The sequence below is a fragment of the Pezoporus wallicus genome, unplaced genomic scaffold (genome assembly GCF_028554395.1).
Source record: "Pezoporus wallicus isolate ANWC-B61680 ecotype Strahan unplaced genomic scaffold, APGP_CSIRO_Pwel_v1 contig_227, whole genome shotgun sequence".
NCBI lineage: Eukaryota > Metazoa > Chordata > Aves > Psittaciformes > Psittacidae > Pezoporus > Pezoporus wallicus.
Genome location: NW_026635704.1, coordinates 13855452 through 13882269, shown reverse-complemented (window position 1 = coordinate 13882269; position 26818 = coordinate 13855452). Strand labels below are relative to the sequence as shown.

Below are 26818 nucleotides of genomic sequence, written 5' to 3'. Positions count from 1 at the left end.
CTTTTGATGCAGCCCAGGATACAGTTGGCTTTCTGGGCTGTAAACACACACTGAAGCCGGCCCATGTTCATTTTCTCATCTTCCAACACCCCCAAGTCCTTCTCCGCAGGGCTGCCCTGAATCTCTTCTCTGCCCAAGCTGTAGCTGTGCCTGGGATTGCTCCCACCCAGGTGTAGGACCTTGCACTTGCCATGGTTAAAATTCATGAGGTTGGCATCAGCCCACCTCACAAGCATGCCAAGGTCCCTCTGGATGGCATTCCTTCCCTCCAGCTTATCAACCGAACCACACAGCTTGGTGTCATCGGCAAACTTGCTGAGGGCGCACTCAATCCCACTGTCCATGTCACCGACAAAGATGTTGAACAAGACCGGTCCCAACATCGATCCCTGAGGGACACCACTCGTTACTGGTCTCCAGCTGGACACTGAGCCATTGACCACAACTCTTTGTGTGTGGCCTCCAGCCAGTTCTTTGTCCACCGAGTGGTCCATCCATCAAATTGATGTCTCTCCAATTTAGAGACAAGGATGTCTTGTGGGACAGTGTCAAATGCTTTGCACAAGTCCAGGTAGATGACGTCAACTGCTCTGCCCCATCCATGAGTTCTGTAGCCCCATCATAGAAGGCCACCAAATTGGTCAGGCAGGATTTCCCCTTAGTGAAGCCATGCTGGCTGTCACCAAGCACCTTGCTGATTTTCATGTGCCTTAGCATGCCATCCAGGAGAATCTGCTCCAAGATTTTGCCAGGCACAGAGCTGACACTGGCTGGTCTGTAATTCCCCGGGTCATCCATTTTCCCCTTCTTGAAAATGGGGGTTATATTTCCCTTTTTCCAGTCATCAGGAACTTCACCTGACTGCCAGGATTTGTCACATATGATGGCCAGCAACTTCGCAACTTCATTTGCCAGCTCCTTCAGGACCCGCAGATGGATCTCATCAGGACCCATGGACTTGTGCAGGTTCAGATTTTTAAGATGGTCTCGAACCAGTTCCTCTCCTACAGTGGGCGCAAGGTCTTCATTCTCACAGTCCCTGCATCTGCCTTCCAAGACTTGGGTGGTTTGGTCAGAGCCTTTGCCAGTGAAGACCGAGGCAAAGAAGTCATTCAGAACCTCAGCCTTCTCCAAATCCTGTGTAGCCAGTTCTCCCGACAGCTTCCTGAGGGGGCCTGCATTCTCCCTAGTCTGTTTTTTATTTGCTATGTACCTGTAGAATCCCTTCCTGTTATCTTTAACCTCTAGCTAAGTTTAATTCTAACTGGGCCTTAGCTTTCCTAACCTGGTCCCTAGCTTCCTGGATTACATCCCTGTATGCTTCCCATGCCACCTGTCCTTGCTTCCACTTATTATAAGCCTCTTTTTTCATCTGAATTTGAAATGCCATCTAGAAGGATATGTGTTCCATCCATGTTTTCTTCTCAGTTACAGAAGGAAAATGTGCTCAATGGGTACAAGATGTGCCATGTCAGCCAAAAATGCAGCAGTGCGTTCTTAAAGTAAACATGTTACCAACCCAGGCAGATTTTGTGCTTTGCTTTCTAACAGCACAGTGTTATGTCCCCTCCACCAACCATAAGTTCTTCTATGCTCTGGGAGCAACACAGTTAGGGTGGAGAGACAGGAAGCAAACACCCACTGAATAACTCATATCAATAGTCCACTTCGTTTCTAGCTGATTAAGCAAACTTGTGTCTTCCAACCTCTTATAAGTTATGTTTTCTAAGCTTTTCTGCTGCTTTGCTGTCTCCTCCAGACTCTGTCCTGCTGGTTAGCATATTTGTCCCCATGCTGTTGCCCTACACCAGGTACAAACCTCCAGGCAGATGTTTTGTCCTCCAAGGAATGAGTTTTAATGTCTTTCTACATGTTATCCCAGGGTCAGATACAATATAATGATGTACTGATGACTTCAATTAGTTTGTGGTTCACTGCAACTGCTAGGCTCTCTGTTAAAATGTTTGTCCATCCAATTATGCTCCATCTTTTATTTGATTATTTGCTTCCTTGCTACAGCTCTTTTCACTTATAATTACTGAGTTTCCTCTAACTGATTTCAGATAATTTAGACATCAATTACTAGTATTTCAGTTGAGCTCATTTTTTCATTTAGAAACTGCTTTCCAAGCACTCCCTCCCATAACTATTTTAACCTTTGTACAATCTACAAATTGCATACACCCACTCTATGGCTCCCACTAGATCATTACAAGAAACGGTGTGCACTGTCTGACTTAGGATAGCCTTCAAGACTCCCAGATGATGTCCTCCTCCTGGTACAGCAGCAAACTTCTGGAAAATGTAATTACTGATTCTCAATGATGCTTTTACGCTAATTTCCCCATGTCTGTATTTCCTATGGGTACTTCTGTCTCACTTGGGCCTATGTGAAAAGTCCTTTCACGATCAACCTGTATCTTATCTGCTGCTTCTTTTATACCCACTAGACCAGCTATTCTGTCAGTGAAAGAAATTTATCTGGTTTGACATAATCTGTTCTTGACAAATCCACACTGGTTATTTCTCATTGGTTTATTTTCCTCCAGGTGTTTACTAATTCTTTCATAATTTCAGTATCTTTGGATATCAAGCTTAGGCTGTCTCTTGTATAATTCCTTTGATAGTTGTTTCTGCTTCTACCTTCAACCTTACTGCATTTGGAAGAGGTGATGTTTGTCCTTGTTCTCCCACATCTGCCTACATATTCCTCAACATACAATCTTCAGAGATTGTTTTGGCCACAGTGAGTTTATCTGGGTCCTATCAACTGGAACATGTAATTTAAAGAGATACTCCTGTTAAATGGAAAAATCTGTCAGATGCCAAAGAATACTTGCCCATCCAAATAGAGACACAAAACCTCTAACTCTGAGCTGATGTCTACAAAGGTTTAGAGCTAACAATATTGGTGTAAATGTTACACCCTCTTAAGTGTCTACCTGGTTACTAAACAATCAAACATATAAACCTTTCCTTTAGCAGTTAGAATATTGCTGACGAAATAAGGAGGATTCTTATCTTGTTCTGAAAACAACAAAGGCAACATGCAGTTCAAGTCTACCACAGTCCTTAGAAACATGGACAACAGCAGCAACCAGTACGTTTTGCCCCAAAGTTAGTTGTTTTCCAGAAATCTTGCCTAACCTCTTGCTATGCCCAGGTAGATTATCCAGTTCTTTTTAGCTTTTATGTGGAGTTCCAAAAAAAGTTATCAGCTACTCTGACTCAGCATTAAATAAGACACAATTTCTCCTTGGATATGGGCATTTGATACCAATAGTGCATTCTTTCTATCTACCACAGAATTGACAAGTAATTTCAAGTTCAGCAGAATGTGCTGAATCGCACCATTTATTCCAGTTTATTACTCCTTTAGACAAACTAAATGTATTGGCTGGGGGCTAGAGGGGAAAGGGGGAGGACTGAGAAAAATGCAAGAAAAACATTCTGTTTCATCTTTTCCCACCTTAGCCCTATAATTCAATAGCTTAAAGAAGCCATTTATTAAGAAAAAGAAGGACACTGTATCCATTACTATGGTAGCTATGTACTTTAAGGCAGCACTCACAGACTGTAGCTAGGGAACAAAAGAATAAGGAAGAAAACATTAATCAGGGTATAGTTACTCCTTTTGACTGGACAGAAGTTTCTGTAATGCTCAATTTACGTGTTTTGACGTATCATTGGGTTTGCAAGGGCATTACCTACTCTGCATGGATATTCACTCATTCTGCTGCCCTCTACGTAATCAGAGATCACAAAACTGAGATTAAAAACTGAATATTAGCTAAAGTAAAAAAAATTATACGACTTGTGGTTTTAATCACATACTAGCTGTCATTGCAGCAAATGACTGTGATTTGTTATTTGTGAGAATATCACAGATTTTTTGTTTCTTCTTTTCTAATGTAAGTGCTTTAAAGTTGTTCCTGAGCTGTACAGAGCATATTGTTGACACCAGTTTACTTGCTGTGTATATTTAGAAGAAAGGTGCCTATAAATGTTATGCCAGCCTCATTAAAGCTCTTATGGACTTGGTGGCTCAAACTAGGCAAAGCAAGCAGATAAATTTTAAGCAGACATTGATTCTGAAATGCCTTGAAGAAACTAAGAAGCATCTCAGGGAAAGCCTGAATCTGATCTCCTTTGAGCTCTGGAATAATTGTGTACCCACCTAAAAGCAGTCCTTCAGGTTCAATTAAACCGCAAATGACACATAATGTTGAATTTTCTTTCAGCTGTTTCCCATAATCTGTCATTGTATTTACTAGCTATTAAAGATCTTTCCTCTATAAGATTCTTCTTCTTCTTCCCAGTTAATTTCCCTTTTCCACCCATTAATCCAGAAATGAAGATGATATTGTGCTGAAGTTATTATGAGACCATATCCATTTGCAGCAGCAAAATGAGTTGTGATGAATTCAGCATTAGCTGCTGCAGAGAGGAACTGGTTGTGAATGATTATGTTCTTAGGTGAACACAACTAGCTGAAGTAAATACCCTGGGAATGCTACAGATGACAGTCTGTGCCAATTCGCCTTTGAATAAACTTTCTAATTACATAAAAATTTTCTTTAAGGCTATCTGAAACCTCTGGACTAGATTGCAACACAAATTAAAGTAACCGTAAGTCATCTGTAGTGAAAACACAGCCAGCAGAGCTTTTAGCGTCAATTATGTTCAGCTAGAAATTTTACCCCGAGTTTGTACAGTTTTTATTATAATATGAATCATGTATCATTTAATATAAGACCAGCACAACTGCAAACAGAGCTGTCAAAGTCTGTTTCTCTGATGTACGAGAGGATGAGCTTCCACTAATGAGGCCTGATTTTCCCAGGGCAACCATAATAGTAAAACCTAAAAGAAAAATGCGGATACTGTTACTAGTCTAATACAGATTGAAGAACTTGGCATTTAGCAGGGAAGTACCTTGGCCTCAGTACTTTCTTACTGAGTTATAGCTAATGCTTATGGATTAATCAAAACAGAAAAAAAGAAAGGTCATTATACTCCACAGCAAAAAAAAAAAAAAGAGGGGGAACTATTCTTATCAAACTGCATCTTTCCTTTATGTAGAATGAAACAGGTGCTTCCTTTAGGTCAGTTCTCACTATGTAAATGGTAAATCTTCATTAGCTTCAGTAGAATTTAGACCTGCCTTTTCTGTGGCCATTCTGAAAAGCAAAGCAACGGGGTCCAGGGAGGGTTATATTGGCAAGCAGTGCTAAGTCAGAGCAGTAAGCACCAGCAGTGAGAGTCATGGAAGGAGGCAGGCTGTGAGATCTGGAGTCGTTTCCAGGTTCTAGTGTAAGCCTCCTTCACTCCTTTGTCAAGAATACAGCAGGCAAGTCATATACTCAGGATGAAACCATAAAGGTGTAGTTTTTTTGCTTTTCAAAAACGATATTTCCAACTTCCACTTGATACATTAATATTAATCCTACATGAAAGGGTAAAATAAAAGGTTTGTGCTGTGCAAAAGCAAGAGAAGTTGGCAAAGCCCACAGCCAGCAGGAAGTCAATTCAAAAGACTAATTAGAGCTACAGAAACCCTCTAGCCCACCAGAGCCTTCCTTAAAGAATATATTTAGTAGTTTAGCAGAATTGCTAATGATTTTAGTGTATGAGCTACAGAACTACAGCAGTTAGTGAGTTAGTGCTCTCATACTGACCGTGAATTGTTGTGAAGCTGATTTACATACTGCTTTATAAGAGAGTGCTCATCAGCCACTGGACTGGCTGCATTTATACCCCCAAGTAACCTGAATGATTCAAACAATGAAACCTTGTTAATACCTCAAAAAGTGTACACAGAGAGCAGTGTATTTAGATTGGGTTCATCACAATAAATGCAGTTTGCAACCATTTAGAAAGGATACTGACTTGACAGTTTGTAGGATGCTTTTGCTTTTGAATAAAAGCTTGCAAATTAATTTATAAGAGCTGAAAATAAAAATAATGAAAATAAGCTGTCAAGCACTTAAAATCCTGCTAGGTCAATGAAGCAAAAGTTACAAAACTTCTAATAAACAAGCAATGTAATTGCTTTACATAATAGGGTACTGTTAACTGTAAAAAAAGCCAGAATTATGTGCTGCATCAGGAAACTTTTGCTGCATAAGGATGTCACACTATCCACTTATAAGGAAGTCTGGGTACTTATGGCTGCGGAAGGGGTTAAATGTCTCCTGTTTTCAGGGGATTCTGCATCAAGGGGTTCTTTCTTCAGGAGAAAAGGAATTCTAATGGCTCAGGAATCATGTACATTTAATCCTCATAGTTAAAGACAGCCAGCTACTAAAGAACCCAAAAGCAAAACAATCAGGAATTTTTCGTATGTAAAGAAAACCAAGCAGCACAGTAGACAGTTCTGTGATTATTACTGTGGGTCTCTGGCCTAAATGGCAAAGCATAGTTTTGTTGAATGAGCACAGGGACTTCCTGAGGATAAACAGAAGCAACAGTGATATTCTTACAGAGCGCTGCTCTTAATGACCTGTCCTGAGAGGTCACAAATTGATTATCCTGCCTTGCACATAAAATTCCATTTATTCCAATGACAGAAATACATTTGCTTTTGCAATCTTACTGTCAGAGATAGTGTACAGGCAGCAGACCTGGTCTTGGGGGGTGCTTTCAAAAAGTATCTCAAGTCACACCCAGCAGCTACTTGCACTAAGGTAACACTGAGAGTTTACAGTTTATAGCTACTGTTAACAAAGTTCTTAAATCAAAGTAGTAGTAAACCACCTTTACTCTGACACTGCAGTGTGCTGCACTGTGGGTTTGGTTTTGGTGTTAAAACAGGTAGCCATGCATATCCAGGGACTGTGTTTGGTTATTTGGGAATGTTGAAGCACTGACACATACAACAGGAACTAAGCAACAAAATGCACCCAAGGAAGACATATCACTCATCTTCTCCAGTACAGCAGGAAGTTAATCTTTACGCCACCTTCTCATCTGTGTGCACTGGTAGGCTTATATAGATTGGGTGAGAAAGCTAGCAAATGCTGCACACACATTTTGGCTGTAGAGCCAAAATACTGAGCCAATACAGTCAGCTGCAAGCGCCTTCTCTTCAGGATTAATGTTTCTGATGACTCTTCTCTGGGTTGTTTGCTGAAGGGTTACCATATTCCAACACTACTCCTTCTCTTTAATAAAAATCTTGAATTAAATCTTTAATAAAAATCTGAACGGTTTAACAGGAGTAAGGATGTCCTGCTATATCTCGGAAGTCTGAACATGTTTTCTCTTTGTTCATATATCTTGCAGTGCGCTGCAGACATTCCCGATAGGCAATGGCATGTCCCAGTTCCTATTCTCACAGCGCTGCTACAAAACAGCTTCTCCCCAACAGCCCATTTTCATCCCCTTTGGGAGGGTGCCTAGATTGCATGTGAGCACATTTTAGCACGACATCATGGTTTGAATGAGAACTGAAGTTCTGTGCTCTGCTGTGAGGGGCCTGAGGTGTCCTAATCGTAGCTTTCCATCCAGATATCTGGGTATCAGTCTAAAATAATCAAGGTATTTATTTCCCTGCTCATGTCTGCTAACCTTGTGAAAATTGAAACCTCCACCACTGCTGTATAATTATTTAACATAAAGAAGGATAAGAACTCACCTTCTGTTTGCAAAAGGACTTCCTGAGGGAACAGAGTGGGAGAAGAGTGTGTCGTTCATGCTGGTTACAGGTCGGGGGGGCCTGGAAGAAGGCAAAATATCCAGTTACAAAATGTTGCACAAATCCCCCTACATCAGCAACAATATTTAAAGAGAACTGAATGAGATTCTTGTTTAAACTAACATTACTGCTTGCATCTTCTGCTTTAAGTAGCAATAGTTCCAAATGACAGATGCTATCTTTTTAAGCAGAAGTTGATAAAAACACACCATTAATTTTCTGTGTTATGAGTTTTAAGCAACTTGCTTGATTTTTTTTCCCTGCTTGGGCACAATAATAGCATGCCATTTTTCCTTTCCAAAGCCTGTAGCCCAGGGTGCAGTCACTGCTTTGAACCAGCTAGGCTGAGCACCGGTAGCAGGTTCGCTGTGCCAGCACAGAGGTCTGAAGGGGGCAACTGCCAATAAATTACACATCTTTTCATGACCTCATCTCTGGCATTAAGCTCCATTCTACCACATCCACATAGCGACCACAGTGTATCCATAGCCCTCAGAGTCCCATAAAATACATGTAGAACTAAACCGGTTTAACTGCAAAGCTTTTCAACTGGCATATCAAACCCCAAATCAAAATTTAATGAAAGTATCTAGTTTCAGAAGATCACCATTAATAATGCTCATTTTATTATTACATTCTCTATTTCATGCTCTTACTAAAAATTAAATGAGAAGGAATATTTCCTCTGCTTTCTTTTATTGTCTACTCTTAAAAATGTTCTGTGCATAATTTTTCCTTTTGTATTCATTAAGGAGGAATTTCCCCTTCTTAATGGATTTCTTATACAACTAAATGGATTTCTTATAAAACTAAAAAATATGTTATTAAAATCACGGGGTTTTAAATCAGATATGAGCAGAACCTAAAGCCATATATAATTCAGATTTCACGCTGTTTAATATCCCTTTTAAGCCCTGTGAAAGATCTGTCCTGCTTTCTGAATTCTGCAGATGTGCAAATCAGAATATAGTAGTCATCTTCAACTATTCACTGGGCTCCAATTGTGCAAGACAATGGATCATCCAAACCATTTGTAAGAAAGCCCACTCTGCACAGAAGTGAACTATTACTTTGAGATTTCTTTCGTATTTTATAACTTTTAGAAAATAAGCATAAATGTGGTCGTTGACAAGTCCAAATGGATTTCTCAGTATGCCAACACCACACTGCTTTTAAAAAGTTTAAAACTGGGAATAGAACGATGTAGGATTTGGCATATTATTTATTTATATGAAAATACAGTTTTAGCCTAACCCTGCATCTGCAGACCCACTTGAAAAACTCCTGTTCTGGTTAGTCACAAATTTGAGAAGCAGCACTTTATCCTCTATGTACTTATGGAGAAGTGTTTTAACGTTATTTTTCATGGACTTCATCAGAGCTAGGAATAACTTGGATGAGGTCATGATCAGAGCCAATCCACTGGAAAAGTCATTGTATGAGTCTTGAATTGCAGAGATTTGAAAATAAACTTCAAGAGAATACTTAGAAACTAATTTCATTTTAAGGGTAAGCAACCAGTATTGCGTTGCCTGGGAACCGTAACGTGGTCATTGACGTAGGAGCAATAGTTCACAGCAGCTACATGAGACTACTGCGTTTTTACTTTTCTCAATGCAACTGCTGGCCCACGAACAAGTTCAAAACTAATTTGGAACAGGCTGAGCTTTCTGAAAGATCAGAAGAGCAGGGACAAGAGGCTGGTTCTCAACACTGCTCTAGAGAAGGAGGCAGAAAGAGCACTCCCTTGGCAGAGCTTGGGCTCTGCTTTGCCTTGCACCAAGTCCACCTCTGCTGAGTAGGAAGTGGGTATGTGGCACCCATGGACTTCAGCAGATCACCACATGCAGACTTCAGGTGAATGTCTTCTCTAATTTTAATCTCAAAATAGGGGTGGAAAAGTTTCTAATGCCCCAAAGGGCTCTTCCCTTTCACTGTCCCTGTATTCAAACACATTATTTATTTAGCTCTGGATTTTGGGGAAAAAAAAGACAAACCAGTTAAGGATTGGTAGTACTGAAATTATCGCATTTTTTTCCAAACTTCTTCCTCCAATAAGTGTACTAAAGAAGAAAAATACTTACCAAGTATCTCTTTTGCAGCCAAAATGAAATGGAAAAGAGATCATTAATTAAATTGTCAGTTTAACATGTATGTGGTCTAAGTAGTGCATTGGACACACTCCATTCTTAACACCTGAGTCTGCAAAAAGCATGAGAGCCTCTACACATAAAAGGTCATCGATCTGTTTACATATGCAGAGTTACTCTTGGGTACAAATGCCTACAAACTCCAAAGCTTTACTAAGATTTGGTGATTAGCATTAGTTTGTCAATTCTTATATGAAAAAAACCCTGTATTAAACTAACCTGAGCTTTCCTAAGGTCAGTTTCATAATGGCTGATACCCAGAGTCACATTCCTCAGGTTCAGCTTGAATATTAGATGTTCAAAACATGCTTTTCGAACATACATCTACAGTGGTGTGATGTGATAAGACAAGAACAGAAGACTTTATGATAAAGCAAAGGAAAATTCAGGTATTGACTATAAATGTATATCTTTCTGAGGCTATTTCTGAACTTCTGGAAATGAGTAAGCTTCCTGATAACAGTAATCTGATGATAATCAATATTCCTCAAGGAGGCAGAAAACAATACTATCAAAATATGCTATGGAATAAATGCATGTTATGGCATAACAGATACCCACAGTAATAAACCAAATTAAGTAAGAGTCATTTTTCAAAGTGCTCTATGCTGATCTAACCTCTTCATACTGATGTCAAAAATAATGTGTCCACAAGCCTTAGGTGAAAACAAAGTCAGTCTGGTGCAGAATGCATTTGAAAAATACCTCCATGATGCACTGCCATTTGTTGTCTCTGCAGTCTGGAGCTTATTTTTTGTTGCCAAGCTTACATATAGGAAAGAAAAATGATCCCTTCATTGGTGGGGGGTGTACCTCCATCAGGTTAATGACACCTTGATAACTGCTTCTTTAGATAAGCCTTAGATGTGTTTCTTGATTAACTGAAAGTTCTGTGTGGCACCAGTACAACAAAAAACCATGAGGTCTTTCTGTCTGGTACTACTCCAAGATGGAAGAACGATGAAAAGGAAATGCTGTATAGTAATGCAGAAAGTACCTGTCCCCATTTAAGCTAGCAGCTAAGAAAAGGATACTGTTTTGTTGCCAAAATTCTTCCATTTAAGGCACATATAAACCCCTTTCTGCTTGGATTCCTGCCCAGAGCTGTTTCTCTCAACTTCCATTATGTTTAAAAATAAAAATCACATCAGCAAGAAGATATTCTCACTGAGGTGCTGTAGCATATCTCTCCCCTCAGTTAATTTATGTGAATTATGCTATAGATCATGCTATCTCCACAACTTGGAGGTTTTCCACTCATGTATCATTATAGCCAATATATATAGCCAAGTTACGTCACCTTCAATCTATGAATATAGAGAAACTGTATCATAAAACAAAATAGATGGTCTCACATCCAATTGCTCTAAATTATGTCTATATAGTTAAGAAGAAAGGAAGGTGTTAATTTCTCAGCAAAGAATTGTAACAGATCCTACTCAATTATGGTACCTTCCTCTTGCCTTGCCTAAGTGCATTTAATCCATTCACAGTAGCCCAGTTTTCAATGTTATCTTATGACATACTCCCAGGCCCCCACGGGTGTGCAGCCAACAGGGAACAGAGATTTCTCTTTCACGCTCCCTGCCTCTTCTCATTTCTCTTAAGGATGGCCAAAATCTGCCCTGTGAAATTATCACTGAGTTGCCAGCAGAGCCAGCCTTTTATACCACACACAGCAGTGCGACAGCTCAGCAGATCCAGCTCCGGATGATCTCTTCCAAAGAACATCCTCCCACTACACCTCTATGAAGAGGTGCAGGGATTTTAACTGACAATCGAGCGCAACAAGGATTTGGCACTACATATCTCTCAGAGGCACCTTGTGTCTGAAGAGCAGGCCACTCTTTTATGACTTGAAAAAGTTCTGCTATAACTACACAATGACAATCACCATGATTTATCCTTAAAATATCAGTAGGCTAGATGAACTTTCCAGGTGTTGTGCAATCCACAGCGGCAGGTGGACTCCTGCCCTTGAAGATGCTACATACAAACATTCAGTACTGTCAAAACTAAATATGTATAGCAATTACAGACTGGAATAGTTCCAGCAGCCAGTAAACAGATATATAGCCTGCAAATACAATCTCAATGGATGCCGCCTGAAATGCTTCAGTCAGGGCCCCTGGGAAGATGGTTAAGAAATGTATTTTCTTAAGAAATATATCAGGATAAAAGAAATACTTTAAAGACAGTATTTTTGGAACATTTTTTTGAAGTCAATTCCTTTGTAATTTTCTTCCAATCAATGTCTTGATTTTTCCTGAATTCTATGGAAAATTTAACTGTTTGTGTTTGTGGTTTTTTTTTAAAGGACCCAGAAAGCAAAGGTAAACCAAATTGATAAATGAGAAAAACTGAGCAACTGCCACTAGGGGCAGTGCACATGCTTTAGAAAAAAAACCCTGGTGCCTCATGTCAAGACGTATGTGTGATACACAGAAGACAAGTCACTAGATGACAAAATCAGTGTTCTCAGCATGAATACATCCCAAAGTGCTGAAATTCTACGTAATTGAATGGATTATAAGAGAATGGGGACATACCAACATTGTGTCCCACTATTTGGTTGTATGTATGTATCCCACTGACTCTTCAAGTGAAGTCACAGCAGAAGAACATTTTTATGCTAAATACCCCAATCAGCAAATTTGCACTTGTGATGCATTGAGCCTGATACACCACAGCTGCCTCCCATTTTGTTCAGAGCTATAGTATCTACACTTGTAAGCAACTCCTACAACAAAGCTTACTTTTTCTACAGCACACAGATACTTACACAATATGAGCCAGGTTTAGAGGTTTTTCAGGCTGGTCAGGGAACATTGGGTGCAAAGGTTCACGGCTGGAAGCACAGCTTAAAGACTTGCTAAGTGCATTAGTTAGCTTCTTAGCAGGTGATTTCTGGGAGGAACAAGGAAGGTAGAGGTAATCTGGACAAGTAAGGTGCATACTGTTTCTGCTACAGGAAGCACAAAACAACAGGAAGCTCTACAAGCTTACATATCTATTGACTGACATCCCCCTTGCCTCCCTCCCACCCCAAGAGTCTGGTAAGGCAAAGACTGCTCAGTCTGGGGGAAAGATTACTCTTACCTTCAGGTGCCTTCAGAGTAGGCTTGGAGGGAGTATATCTATATGGACAGATGTAGTTGCCATGACTTCTTTGACATGCTGAACTCAGGTAGTATTGAATGAAGGACAGCACAAAATCAGTGTTGCTTGGATTGGATCTGACTCATACTTCACCATCTTGGGAGTGCAAGCAGAACAAATCTGTGTATGTCTGTCCATGCAGATACACTGTATGGGAACCATTACTTTCCAGCTCTGGGCCAGGCACAAGGCTGCTATATTCACTTTCCTTGCTACTATTTTCCTCCTCAGCTCCAGCATCCTGTACTGTTTAGCTGTTGCTATAAAGCTCCTCTTCCACTTCCCATGACTGCTGCAGCCCCTGTCACACTGGGGAGTGGTAAATTTGAGACACATGAATGGTGGGCATTGCCCCGCCATGGTGACAGTGTTCCAGAAGAGGCTGGTGTACTGTCACTGTCAACAAAACATGGTAAGGCTTTGTGCAGCAAGCATATTTTTCACCAGGAAATCCCATCAGCAAGTCTAAAAATCCCCAATAAATCACCATTTTCTGCTTTTTATTTTTGCTTGGATGCTCTTTGTACTTAGAACGCTTTCCTACGTAAGAGCTTGGAGATCTAAAGTGCCTTTTAGGGTGTGCAAGAGATCTTCAGGGAATCCAGCCCACCTCTCTGTGATTCTGCCAGTAAAACAGGGCAGTGATCCTTGCACTGTCTCCTCCCTCCAAAACACAGCTCTACATGCTGTAATTTAAAACTCTTTCTGGAACCTAAACCGACTTGTACTGTATTTGTGCACACACATCCTGCACCGACTTAGGTCTGTGATCAAGATAAAAATGAAATATTTCTATTACAGAAATATGCAAAGTTCAGCCTTTTTCTTTCACACTCTCTGAAATGAGAATAGTTGAGTTCCACTGCACCCATGAACACCTCTAATCTGCATGTGGAGCTTGATACAGATGCATTACAGAGAATGCTAACGAGGTTTGAACAAATGCTAATGAACACTACAGAAAGGCAATTTCAGACTTGAAGTAAAACATTTGTTTCTGACAAGGAACGTTTGAAACCACCAGGCAGGTCAGGTTTTTGTCTTCTGCTAAGCAGAAATTTTAAGTTTTCCAGTTACTTCCTACCTATAATTACATCTCCCTGGCTACAGCAAAAAAGGATTTTATAGCACAGATTGCTGTTAGGAATGGAGTCAGAGTTACAGAGTGGGAACTCTCCTATTCAGAGACTAGACTCAAGCCATTCATGTCTATGCAACAAGTAGCAATTAGGACCCACAAAAACAATTATAGACCCAGATCTGCTGGGATGAAGCACAGGGCCGTGTGACTTGCATACAGAGCAAACCACGCCAGTTTAACCCTTGCATGCTCCATTAACACAAAGCCAGACAGTATAAAAGAGTTAAACCTCAGAAATTTGTTAAAAAGTACACACAAAGTGCTGCACAAATGTGAGTTGTCGCTTGATGCACAATTCTCCTTTTATGTAACAATATACTTCTGTGATATTTGAGATTAGTTAGGATTTTTTTGCCTGCCTCTGGATTTGAACCCTGAAAGATTGGGATGCTCACTGACCAGGGGCTTCTGCTAGCAGTTTGCTCCAGTCTGTGGAATCTTAGCCCCCAGGTCTGATGCCCTTCAGAGAAGCTGAATGTAGCTGTCAATAACTTCTCTTTCAGCTTAGAAAAAGCACGTAAATATTTTGTTTAACAACAAGAAGACTGAAGTGTGTTTTTCTCTACAGTAAACACTACCATGGATCTAAGCCTATGACCATGCTCAAATCCACAGTGCTAGGACCATCCCAAATGCCACGCATATGCTGCAGCCACTCAACTGAAAACACTGATGAGTGAGCATTAAGTATTCATCATTTGATTTACATGTAGCCAAACAGAGCAAGCCAATGATGTTTTTACCGTGAGTCCTGTGGGAATGGGAGAAGCTGCTGTGAGCCTGGTGCCCTGCTGCCAGCCCCTCCTGCGCTGCCCTCGCTGCGGCACACACTGTCCCAGGTGCCCCAGATCCACACCCAGAAAATACCATTCCCACCTCCGTGCTCTCCCGAAGGCTCCCAAGACTGGAGCCTCCCTCATAGGGAGGCCAGTCCTAATCGGCAGCCCTACTCCCAGCCTCCATGTGCCGGACGGCTGCCTGGAGCTGCGGCCAGGGTCTTCTCTGCTGGCTGGAGGGCAAAGCAGTCTGCAGTAAGGCATGAGCCTTCCCTTACCCATGACGTGTACTCTTTCATTTGGTGCTGGTTGCTGTGGGAACCGCTGGCATGGCCCCTCCAGAAGCAGTCCTGACAGAGCTGGTAATTGTGACACTGCTGGCAGCGGTAGCGAAACCCCATCATGCTCTCGCTGTGGCAGTAGGAACACTCGACGGGATGGAAGACTGCACAGGAGAAAGAGGCACTGAGCCATAAACCAAAGCAGAGAAACCCCCTGCAAAATTTTACAGACAAAGCCGTGAACTGAAGGGTGAATCCCTTCTTTGTTTCCAGATGCTGCCCACAGCTTTGATGTGTGAAAACTCGAGTAGCTGCCCAGCAACCTGTGCTAAGCCCCAGGCAACACTTCCTTCACTAGGCACCAAACCCTTCATCACTTCTGAGCTGATGCCTGCACCCCCTGCTCACAGTTGTGACAGGTATGTTCAGTGTTGAACAGATTACACGATAGAGGAAATTCGCATGTGGGAAAATCCACTGTGCCCTTCAGCTGCATTACTAGGGGAAGCTGAGTGTTTTGCTGTGCTGTGAGGAGCTAAAGCGATGCGCCTTGGAGAAGTCAAACTCAGCTGTCTAATTACGGGAAGCACAGAAGTGTACTTAGGCATCCCGCTGTCTCTTAATTACTGCTGTCTCATCTGTACAACTGGCAGCATTTAGCTACCTATATACGGAGCTGAACACTTAGCTTCGGAAGCCCATATTGGGAAAGCTGGCCATTGAAAGGGCCCATGTGGTCCTGTTCTCTGTTCTATTCAGAAGCAGAGAGTAACAAAGATGCAAGTCACTGAGTACACTAAGGCATCAATCAAGACATTCTGAAGATCCTTCCTGGCAATTTCAGTTCCTCCCTCCTTACAGCATGTACCCAATTTACCACGGGGTACTGAACATTTCCTTGTTCCCAGGCACCTTCTGCTCTCCTGTCATAAGGTTCAGTCTGGAGGATTTGGATCAGTGCTGAATGTGTCGGGGTTTTAATTCCTTGCCAGAATTTTGCAGCAGGAAGGGTTAGTGCTCTAGCCTGGGAAACTGGGTGAAGCTGGTGAGGGACAGGGATGTGATTACAAGAGCTGGAGGAAGGTGGGGTACATAGCTGGCTTTGTGGCCAGGTAGAACTTAGGAACATCATATTATCCATGTTGGTGATGAGGGATTTATTTAGTACAAGAAGACGTATGACTTCCTCCTTGTATCACCAAAAAATGGCTTCACACCTCCCCTTCCACCAGCCCCATTTTCTCTTTGAAAATATGGTATAAATACTTCTATTGCCTAACAGGATGAGTATTTATGTCTTTTCTTCTTCCTGCTCCCCTCCCCACTTTTTCCCTGCAGCATCCCAGAGCTTCACTTATGCTAGAGGTAAACCTTCGGGGGAGCCACAACACAGGAACAGAAGACCCTTACATAACACCCTCTGAGGCAAAATACTGGGCTGGGAAATTGCTTACAAAAAATCTATTTATCTTACTCAATTAATAGTTTAATTTTTTTGTACAGACTTCCTGCATTTTTAAATCTTCCTTTTCTGAGATTTAAAGTGTTAGGATAATGACATTACATCCTGATGATCATGAGCAAGAAATGCCACATTAGGAACAAGTATATCGGGATAAATGAAGCAATAAAACGGCATTTCTTGTCTCATGGTAGGTTTTTTTTTTTCTATTTAATATTGTCAGTGCCGATCTTTCTGGACAGCAAAAGACGGCTGCATCTGAACTGGGGAACTTCTCCAGAACTACATGAGAAACAGCACATTTTTTGAGCTGCAATTTGGTGGTGCACAGAGTGAGGCAAGATGAGATGCACAAGCTTTCTAGCTCTGCCTCTGCACTTTCAGTGTGGCAGCACCTTCTACAAAAGCACTGTATGAGGGGTTTGGCTGGAGGACTACATCTATGAGTCTGCAAACTTTTACTCAGGTGCTCAGAGCTGGAAGGCTGAGAAAGATATTATTGCCCAGGGACATGTCTTCTAATCTGTGGTCTGCTCCTTTTGGGGTAAGACAACCCTTGAGGAGCAAGAGGCATCTCCAAGTTAAAACCTCATCTTCCACACAAGCAAAGGATAAGGACAAATCCAGAATTTCCTTTTAAGAATATATTGTCTGACTGTGAAGACTTTGGAGGAGATCCCTCATAAGGACCTTCTGGCTGGTATTTTGCACTGCACTGGACATCTGCTGCCAAGAATACTGCATGAACAGAAATTGCCAAGCTGTTCCTTCTCTGCTGCCATATGTCATAGCTAATAAAAGTTGTGGCCTTGACAGTTTATTGAATGTAAGTATGTGAATGGACCAGGTCCTATTACTCTTTGCTTATCCAGAGCACAGGAGGAGAGGACATGGTCAGGATAATTTCCTGAAATGAAACCAAATTTCTGGCTGAATGACCAACAGGATTCTTAAAATACTTCACTAGTGACTGTAAGAAGAGCACATGGAGTCAATGAACCCAGCACAGTAGCTCCTGCAAAACCATCTACAGAGTGAGAAAAATATCACACAGAAGTTTATTCTTGTAACTGTTTTTTGGCAGCAGCTCTTACTTACCATTTTCAACATTTGCCAGTCGATGCAGAAGTGGTAACCACACTAGACACTGTGGTGGGGGATCAGACATGAGAGTATCCAAGAAAGTGTTTAATGTGACTTTTTTCTGTTCAAACAAGCAAATAAACATTAAAAAAAATCAATAATTAGACATATCAAAATGATTTTATCTTGTCCTTACAGAAACATTTGGAAAGGAGTTTCAGACAGAGTGGGCTTCTAGCCCTGGCTTACTAAAAAGAACAAGAGGTACCAGCAAATCTTTCTTGGACTATTTTTAGTAGTTAAAATGTATATTGCTGATGAATGGGTTAGATACACCTAGCTCCCACTCACTTCAAGACTGTGTTCTAAAATCAATGCCTGAAGATGCTTTTTGAATAAGGTTGGCATTCAGCTCCTCATGTTTTCATGTGTTTTCAGTTACCACATAATGTGTACAAGCGCATGTAGAGTAACACTATATACTACAAATTTTCATATGAAAAGTCACCGAGGAGAATGACTGATGGTTCTCCAACAAAGAAAATGAAAGAAAATAATGACAAGGGTGTACAGTTTCAAACCAAATATAGGGTAAGGACAGATCATCACTGGCAACTGTGTTACTGTAATTTAAGAAACTATGCTTGTCTGTTGAGTGATGGCAACTATAATATATAACTAAACTATAGTAGTTATAGTATAAAGTATAACTAAATACATGAGATCTGATTGTGGCATGTTGCATTTGCTTGCATAACTTATAGTTTATACTATAAGTTACAGTATAAACTATAACTAAATACGTGAGGTCTGATCGCGGCATGTTGTATTTGCATACATGGAGGGACTGCAACTGTTCCTAAACACTCCACACCTGTAAGCACTCCAAGATCCCTTTTACCTTTCAAAGAGATTTAAACTCTAAAATATCCCTGTTGATTTTAAAAATGTAATCTATGGCCTTAAGTTTCTGAGGTGTCTGGAAAAAGTCATCGCAAATCTTAGTTCATTTGGGTTTTTTCAGAGCTATAGGCCTGAGATACCTCAACCGTAAATACCTGCTCTTTCCTATGAAGTATATGGATTACCTAAGTGTTTACTAAAGTACAGACCTACTGCGTTGTCAAGGACAGAGAGTCCTTAAGAAATTAGCAACTGAGCGTTCCTTTAAAATAAAATTAAGATGCAAAAATATTGAGCCCTGTTGAGAATGTGTGACGATGTAATTTATAAACATGCATATTTAAGTAGCATCCCCATATCCAAAGGGATTGCTAAATTTCCATATCCTACTGCATAAGCTACTGCTTTAACTTGCTAGAGAACTGTGGCTACCCCATGAGGAAGCAAACAGCAGCTATGCAGTGGCATGTATCATCTCAGTATGTTTCAGAATGCTTCTAAGAGCCGAGATTTCCAGATGGAGTGTCTGTGCTGTATTTATATACAATTGCCACCAGATGTAAAGAAAATCAGTATTTCTCTTACACACTGAGTGATCAATGCAAAACACCTCACTTTCTAACAGTCTTAGGGCAGAAATATTGCAAAATACTGGGAAATATATAAAGATATTTGTCCCAGGAGAAGAGAAAATATTCAGGCTAGTTGTGAAAATGGTCTTGACTCTTTAATGAACAGAAATAGCCAGAATATGAGCTCTGAATCTCACTGAAATACTGTCTTTTCCCACAATACCTGCAGTATGAAAGTCCAATCAGACAGCTACCACCTGCTTGTTGTATGAATGATCATCCCACCCATGGAGAGTGGATAATCGCTTCCCAAAGAGGCATCCTATGCTGTAAGCTTCAGCCCACAGGAAAGAATACCTGAGTATTGTGTGCAGTTCTGGTGTCCTCAACATAAAAAGGACATGGAACTGTTGGAACAAGTCCAGGGGAGGGCCACGAGGATGATCAGGGGACTGGAGCACCTCCTGTATGAAGATAGGCTGAGGAAGTTGGGGCTGTTCAGGCTGGAGAAGAGAAGGCTGCATGGAGACCTCATAGCAGCCTTCCAGGATCTGAAGGGGGCCTATAGGGATGCTGGGGAGGGACTCTTCATTAGGGACTGTAGTGATAGGACAAGGGGTAATGGGTTAAAACTTAAACAGGGGAAGTTTAGATTGGATATAAGGAAGAAATTCTTTCCTGTTAGGGTGGTGAGGCACTGGAATAGGTTGCCCAGGGAGGTTGTGAATGCTCCATCTCTGGTGGTGTTCAAGACCAGGTTGGACGAGGCCTTGGGTGATATGGTTTAGTGTGAAGTGTCCCTGCCCATGGCAGGGGGGTTGGAACTTGATGATCTTAAGGTCCTTTCCAACCCTAACTATTCTATGATTCTATGATCTTTGTTTTGGAGACTGTCTATGAAATTTGTCCTGGCTTTGCTGACCAATGCCCCCAGCAAACGTCTGTGCTGTCTGCATCAGAAATGAGAATGGGAGGAGAAAAAGCAGAATGAAGTCTAGGAAAAGAAGGGTCCTCTGGTGACTCGTATGCAGAGCTGAGTATCCCTAAGTCTTCCCTCTGTGCTTGAAGGCGGATAAGTTGGCAGCAAACACACAACCGGTCTAAACATACAAAAATAGAGGGGAGACAAGAACAGCTCTTCCACAGTGCAGTAGGCTTTTGAGCGCTGCTATAATTTAAATCCTGATCTGCACCAAGTAAAGCAACTTAGCTTCACTGACAGCTTTATGGGTGAATCCTTCTGGTGGTCACTGATTTTATGTATTAGAGAGAACCATACCCCTAAAAGGACACCAGCAGAGAAATTTCCATACATTTTACAAGGCATATTTTCCTCCTGCAGTTTTTTTTCAGCTGCTGGGAAAGTTGAAACTGAAAGCTGTTTCTAAATATACGCTACATGCAGATGGAGTCTACGTTTGTGGAATAACACTTAGCCAAGTGCTAAGAAAATGAAGTTAGTGTCTATCTTTTCAGTTTGGAATAAAAAAAGAGAAGTAATAAGTTTTTTTTTTACAATAATAACATCAGATATTAACACAAATACCGCATAACATCACATTAATCCTACCTATGGCGAAAGTGGTGGCAATGAAACTCCTTTCTGAGCCACAGATTTGTATTCTGAAACATTAATTCACTTGCTCTGGCAACTCTGTTCCATAAATTTGCTGATAAGGAAGCACTGTTGTTTCCATTTTGAACAGCCATTCAACCTAGCAGTGCTTCAGAGATGGAGGAAGATACAGGGTTTGAGCACGTAAACCAGCATAATGGGGAATAATAAAACATTTCTGCAACAGGTAAAGTCCTTTCAGATGCAAACTGAAATGGATCTGACACTGTGAGCAGATCATTCCAAGAATCTTTTTCCTCCCCTTAAACTGAAGAAGCCATGTATCAGGGGGCTGAAAGGTAAGCAAAAGTGAGTTCCATACTGAGAACAACAGAGAGACAGCCAAACTCATCCCAAGGCATTAACTTCTGATAATGCTAAGTGAAATAATAAGAGAGAGTAAAAGAACAGTCTACTGTGTAACTACGACTGTAAATATAATTTATCATAGAGCCATAGGGATATGTTGAGTCTCATTTCAAAACTCTGGTTCACTGCTACTGAGGATGTAACGAGAATTATGTAAAGTCAATTTAAGTGAAATATTAGACTAGTTTTACAAGAGTACCTGGCTGCCTAGAGATGCAAAACAGCAGCTTTCTAAATCTGCTGTGTACCTACATCAGTCAGAGACCTAACTCGTGTTAGCTTTAACTGGAGACAGTGGAGTAAACCACCTGATGCCTGTTTGGAGACTTTGTTTCTTAAGGTACCTTAGTACATCTGGTCCATTCATCTGGATGCAATGTCAATGAAACTGCCATTTCTGATGGCTGCTTAGACAGAAAATGAGGCCTGAATGACACTATTTCAAGAAAAGAAATTGCTTTTACAATCTTTAATGATACCATGTCCAACACGCATGGAATCCCTGACAGAATGGTTGTGGTTGGAAGGGATGTCTGGAGATGATCTTGTCCAGCCCCCCTGCTAAAGCACAGGATGGAGTCCAGGTGATTTTTTTACTATCTCCAGAAAGGGAGACTCCACAGCCTATCTGGGCAGCCTGTTCCAGTGCTCTGCCACCCTCAAAGTAAAGGAGTTTTTCCTCATATTCAGATGGAACTTGTGTTTCAGTTTGTGTTCATTGCTCCTTATCCTTTTGCTGAGCACCACTGAAGAGTCTGGCTCCATTCTCTTAACAATTGCCCATAACATATCCATATGCATCGATAAAATCCCCTCTCAGCTGACTCTTCTACAGGCTAAACAGCCCCAGCTCTCTTAGCCTTTCCTCCTAAGAGAGATGCTCCAGTACCCTAATCACCTTTATTCCCCTCTGCTGGACCCCCTCTAGTAGCTACTTGTCTTTCCTAAACTGGGAGCCCAGAACCAGACTCCATACTCCAGATGTGGCCTCACCAGGGCAAAGTAGAGGGGGACATGATCACCCTGCTTGACCTGCTGGCCACAGTCTTTTTAATTGCACCTCAGGACACCACTGGCCTTCTTGGCCATGAGGGCACACTGCTGGCTCATGGTTAACGTGTTGTCCTCCAGGACTACCAGGTCCTTCTCTGCAGAGCTGTTCCAGCAGGTCAACCCCTAACCTGTACTGGTGCATGGTGTTATCCTGACCCAGGTGCAGGACCCAACACTTCATTAGGTTTCTCTCTGCCCAACTCTCTAGCTTGCCCAGCTCTCACTGAATGGCAGCACAGCTTCCTCGTGTATCAGACACTCCTCCCAGTTCTGTGTTATCAGCAGACTTGCTGAGGGTACACTCAGTTCCTTCATTCAGCCCTCATGAATAAGTTGAACAAGACTGGACCCAGTACTGATTCCTGGGGAACACTGCTAGCTATAGGCCTCCAACTAGACTCTGTGCTGCTGATCACAATCCTCTGAGCTCTGCCATTCATCCCGTTCTCAATTAATTTCACTGTCCTTTCATCTAACCCACACTTCCTCAGCTTACTTATGAGGCTGTGATAGGAGACAGCATCAAAATCCTTGGTGAAGTCAAGGGAGACAACATCCAATGCTCTCCCCTCACCTACCTAACCAGTCATTCCATCACAGAAGGCTATCAGATTGGCCCAACAGGATTTCCATTCCCCCTTGGTAAACCCATGTTGACTACTCCTGATAACCTTCTTTTCCTTCACATGCAAAGCTTGAATGCACTTTTGCTGTGCAAGAGCACTCTATTATTGTTTTAACATAAAACTATCAAAAGTCACTTCACTATGTAAATTCTTCAACATAAGATGAAGTGCTGTTGTAAGACTTCCTCTGTGAAACAAGAGTAGTTTCACATATGCAAACATTACCATTTAAAATTATTTATGAGATGATTACATAGATGAATTTTAACAATGCCCTTCAGCTCACTGGAGTACTTATTGATTAGTGATGAAACTGAGGGTAAACAAAATATTAGACTATTTTGCATGAAAATGACACTATTCCTGCTCAATTCAACTTATTTATTCATCAGCATTCAGCTAGTGAAAGATAAAGAGAAGTAAAATTCCACTTTATTTCTAATATTTTCCCAGTTTCACTGTCTTCCCTTACTTTATATTTATGGAATTATATAGTGTGATGTGTGGCAAAAGCCAGAGGAATTCTCCCTTTTCTCTCTTTCACCAGCCCCAATTATGGGATCTTTTGAAGTGCTAGATATTAGGTGCAGCCAACATACTGTACCCAGTGCACCTACAGTCTGCTTAGTTGTGAAAACATCTTGTATTTTCTTCAGGATTAATTCATTGCTTTCCAGATCCTATCTCACTGATGTTATCTGTAAGAGACTAGGGATATTCTAATACACTACTGACTCCCATTTTCAATAAAGGCTTAAGGCAATTTTGGTCTCACTTCTAAAATTCTTATGTGTATACACCATCACTTGGAAAACACGTAGTTTGATTTTCCAGCAGGAGTTGAGCTTTATGTGGAGAATACTTACTCATATATGTCTCATATAGTCATATATCAGTATATGCTCATGTCGTCTTGTATGTGCTTATAGTAATAACAAGTAACTGAAGTAGAGGATTTGCATGTCTTGGGGTATTTATATCACCTAAATGTAAGTATTTACCTTAGGTGCTTAATCTAGGAAGTTAGTCTCCTCAGGCCAATTTTGGAACATATAAGTTAAGATGCTGCTCTGAATCACTTTCTGACTAAGCCTCTCTTTCATTCATGGTTATATGGGGAACATATAAGAGACTAGCTTCCAATTGAAGGCACCTAACCTATGTGCCAGAGATAAGGAAAGTGTACATTCCCTCCACCCAGTCATGCATTTCCTGGGTGAATATGCACATATATGTAAGTGAGGAAGAAAGTCTTGGCCTGCTCAGAGGGGTGACTGAGATCCTGTGTCTAGGATCCTCACTCTTCATTTACCTGTTGTGAGAAACAGGATTTTGCTGATTGCTCAGTATAACCAAACGAAGGCCCTTCAAAGACAGCTGTGGGCAGTTTGAGAACCTCCCGCAGAAACATGTCGTATCTGCCATAAACCATCACTCCACTGGAGTCAGAAATCATTGAGAAAATATCTGAAAAGGGAAAAGACAAGGGAAAGACACATCAACTTCAGTGAGAGCTACAGATCTGGTCTGAATTCAGTATCATCTCATTTGAACCACAAGTGCTAAACAACATGTTCTGCTTATGAAAACCTCCACTATTACTGCATCCTGAATTATAACCCCTCTCAATAGAAAACAAAAAGAATAATTTACAGATAAAGTAGCTGATTTTGATACTAAAATATTACTTTTTTGTTTTGTTTTGTTTTCATTGTGTGTGGTCATTTTTTTAAGCAAAGTCTGATGCATGGCATAAGGCAGTAATTTAATCAGATAAAAAGGATCTAATTTGACAAGATAGGCAATATCAGCTTTTTTCCTACTGCCAGCTTACCATGCCAAATCCAAACCTTGACAATGAGATAAATAAGTCAGTTATTGTTTTGGAGACACAAAGCACTGAAGGTCTTTCAAATGCACTACTTTTCATTCTTCTCTATTTTTTTCTTTTTTGTCATGTGTAAAAATACTGCAGAGATGCATGTTTCTCAGCCTCACTCCTATTCTTAAAGGAGCCTAGGGAACTGTGTTCAATTTATACTTTGTCATTTAAGTCCAGTCTGTATTTCAGTTTTGACACAGAAATAATATATTAAAATATGGCACCAAATCTGGAAGATTAAATTAATATCTGGGATTTTTACTTGTCTAATCAACAGTTTGTAAACCCAGTTTTCTTTGGCTGTGGTAGAGGGCTCAGAGGAAACTGAAGGCTGACATCAATCTTTTGTTCAAAAAGTCAAAATGGTTTTCTGGACTTCAGCTATAGATATCACAGCACTAAACAGAAAGACTTTCATTGCAGCTACAAGTAAACTGTGCCTTAACTATTGGGGAATTGGGAATAAATCCCACGAAATGAGAATCTGTTCTCAGAAATACATGGCATTAATATATATGCTATGGGAAAAAATATAAATAGCACATAAATATATTGTACTTCTAAGTGTGAAATGAAAGAGACGTTATCAAAAAAGTCTGAAGAAATTGCTAAATGATGCTTCATGATGTTGAACATTTGAGGCACTTACCTGTACTCTGAATTCAATCATCCCAAAGAAAAAAACTAAACCCTACCAATCAGAACCTCAATATATGCAATTTGGATTCAAAAATATTAAGTCTGGTGTGAAGTTCATCCAAACACTTAGCAGGATTTACTTGGAGATATATACAGTGCAAATCCAAAACCCAGCCATGAAACTACAACTTATCCTAATTCCCTCTTTTCCTAACTGCGCTGTTATTTCTCCAAGTACAACAATGATTAACAAGTAAAAAGCATCACCCAAAAGACTTACATCTTAATTTGTCCATGATTTTTCCTCCACAAAGAGTTGCCAAGGCCATTTTGACAGCAAAAACAGAAATTTTACCATGTCCTTCCCTGTTCAAAAATAAAGAGTAGACATATTTAATACATCCATTTTACAATATGGATCTCTTTCCTTTTAAAATGCATATAATTGACATCACATATTGTAATGCACACTGTAAGCGGATTGACGTACAAAGAAATAAGACCTTTAAAATCAGTTTGTTTTGTGGGAACACACATCAGTACACTGTTTGGTAAAGATCTAGGACAGATTTATTATGTATATGAAGCTCAGTGTTAAACTGTTTACCTCATTATACACTAAGGTGATGATTATTACTGCTATTTGTGCTACAGTAGCACTGGAAGGCACCTATCACACTCATGCTGTCCCTATCCTAAGTGCACTATGTATCTTTGTCCCTAAAAGACTGCAAACAACACCACTAGGAGCAAAAGTCAAAGGACTCACATGACTGTACAAGCTGCATATTTAACCTGTTAATAAGGCCTGACAATTGCTTTTTAAATGATACACCTGCACCCCGAAGAACCTTTAAGAAGGGGAATATACCTGCATCCAGAATGAGCAAAGGGCATTTCTTGTGATACACAGAAGAGTCCCCGGTTTCTTCAAGTTGAGGTTATGCCTGGATTTCTCTTTTCAACTTAAAATGTGTAATGCTGTTAAATGTCAAATGCACACAGGAGTATGCCTTGGGGTAAAAAGATCTATTTTTTTCTGTAAATCCAGTCACTTTCAGGTAAAAATAAATGACTTCTTTTTTTTTTTTCTCCCTGCAAGGGTCAGACCATTCAATGTGCTCTTAGGATGCTCTGTTCACCTTTAACATGCTGCCAACTCTTCCTTCAACTGTTCTGAAGCACTCAATGGCTTAACTGTGTTGATCCTCTTGCTATCTTCATTCTCCCTCTACAGTCAGAACAGTCCCCGGTGATTACTTGCCCTTATAGAAACTTTGGCATACTCAAGCTGAGTGAGTAATACATGGCTTCACACATCGCAAGGCACTCTTAGCTCTTAAAACACCTATCCTCCCAGTTTAGGCAAAATTAAGTCCAGTGTTGACAGGAATGGCAGAAGAAAAATGCT

At 40.7% G+C, this 26818-nt stretch overlaps 1 protein-coding gene across 25 annotated transcripts in view; it reads right to left on the bottom strand.

Annotated features, from left to right (window-relative positions):
- Positions 1–26818, bottom strand: part of DTNA (dystrobrevin alpha) — a 229614-nt gene that overhangs the window by 39235 nt on the left and 163561 nt on the right. For 18 of the 25 annotated variants that reach the window (XM_057397715.1, XM_057397716.1, XM_057397720.1 and 15 more), the window contains 6 exons: positions 25688–25773; positions 24199–24353; positions 17764–17869; positions 15201–15367; positions 12629–12753; positions 7637–7717 (listed from right to left, as the gene is read on the bottom strand). In XM_057397715.1, coding sequence (XP_057253698.1) covers positions 7637–7717; positions 12629–12753; positions 15201–15367; positions 17764–17869; positions 24199–24353; positions 25688–25773 — 720 coding nt within the window. The other 7 variants (XM_057397718.1, XM_057397719.1, XM_057397733.1 and 4 more) reach the window with 5 other exon arrangements.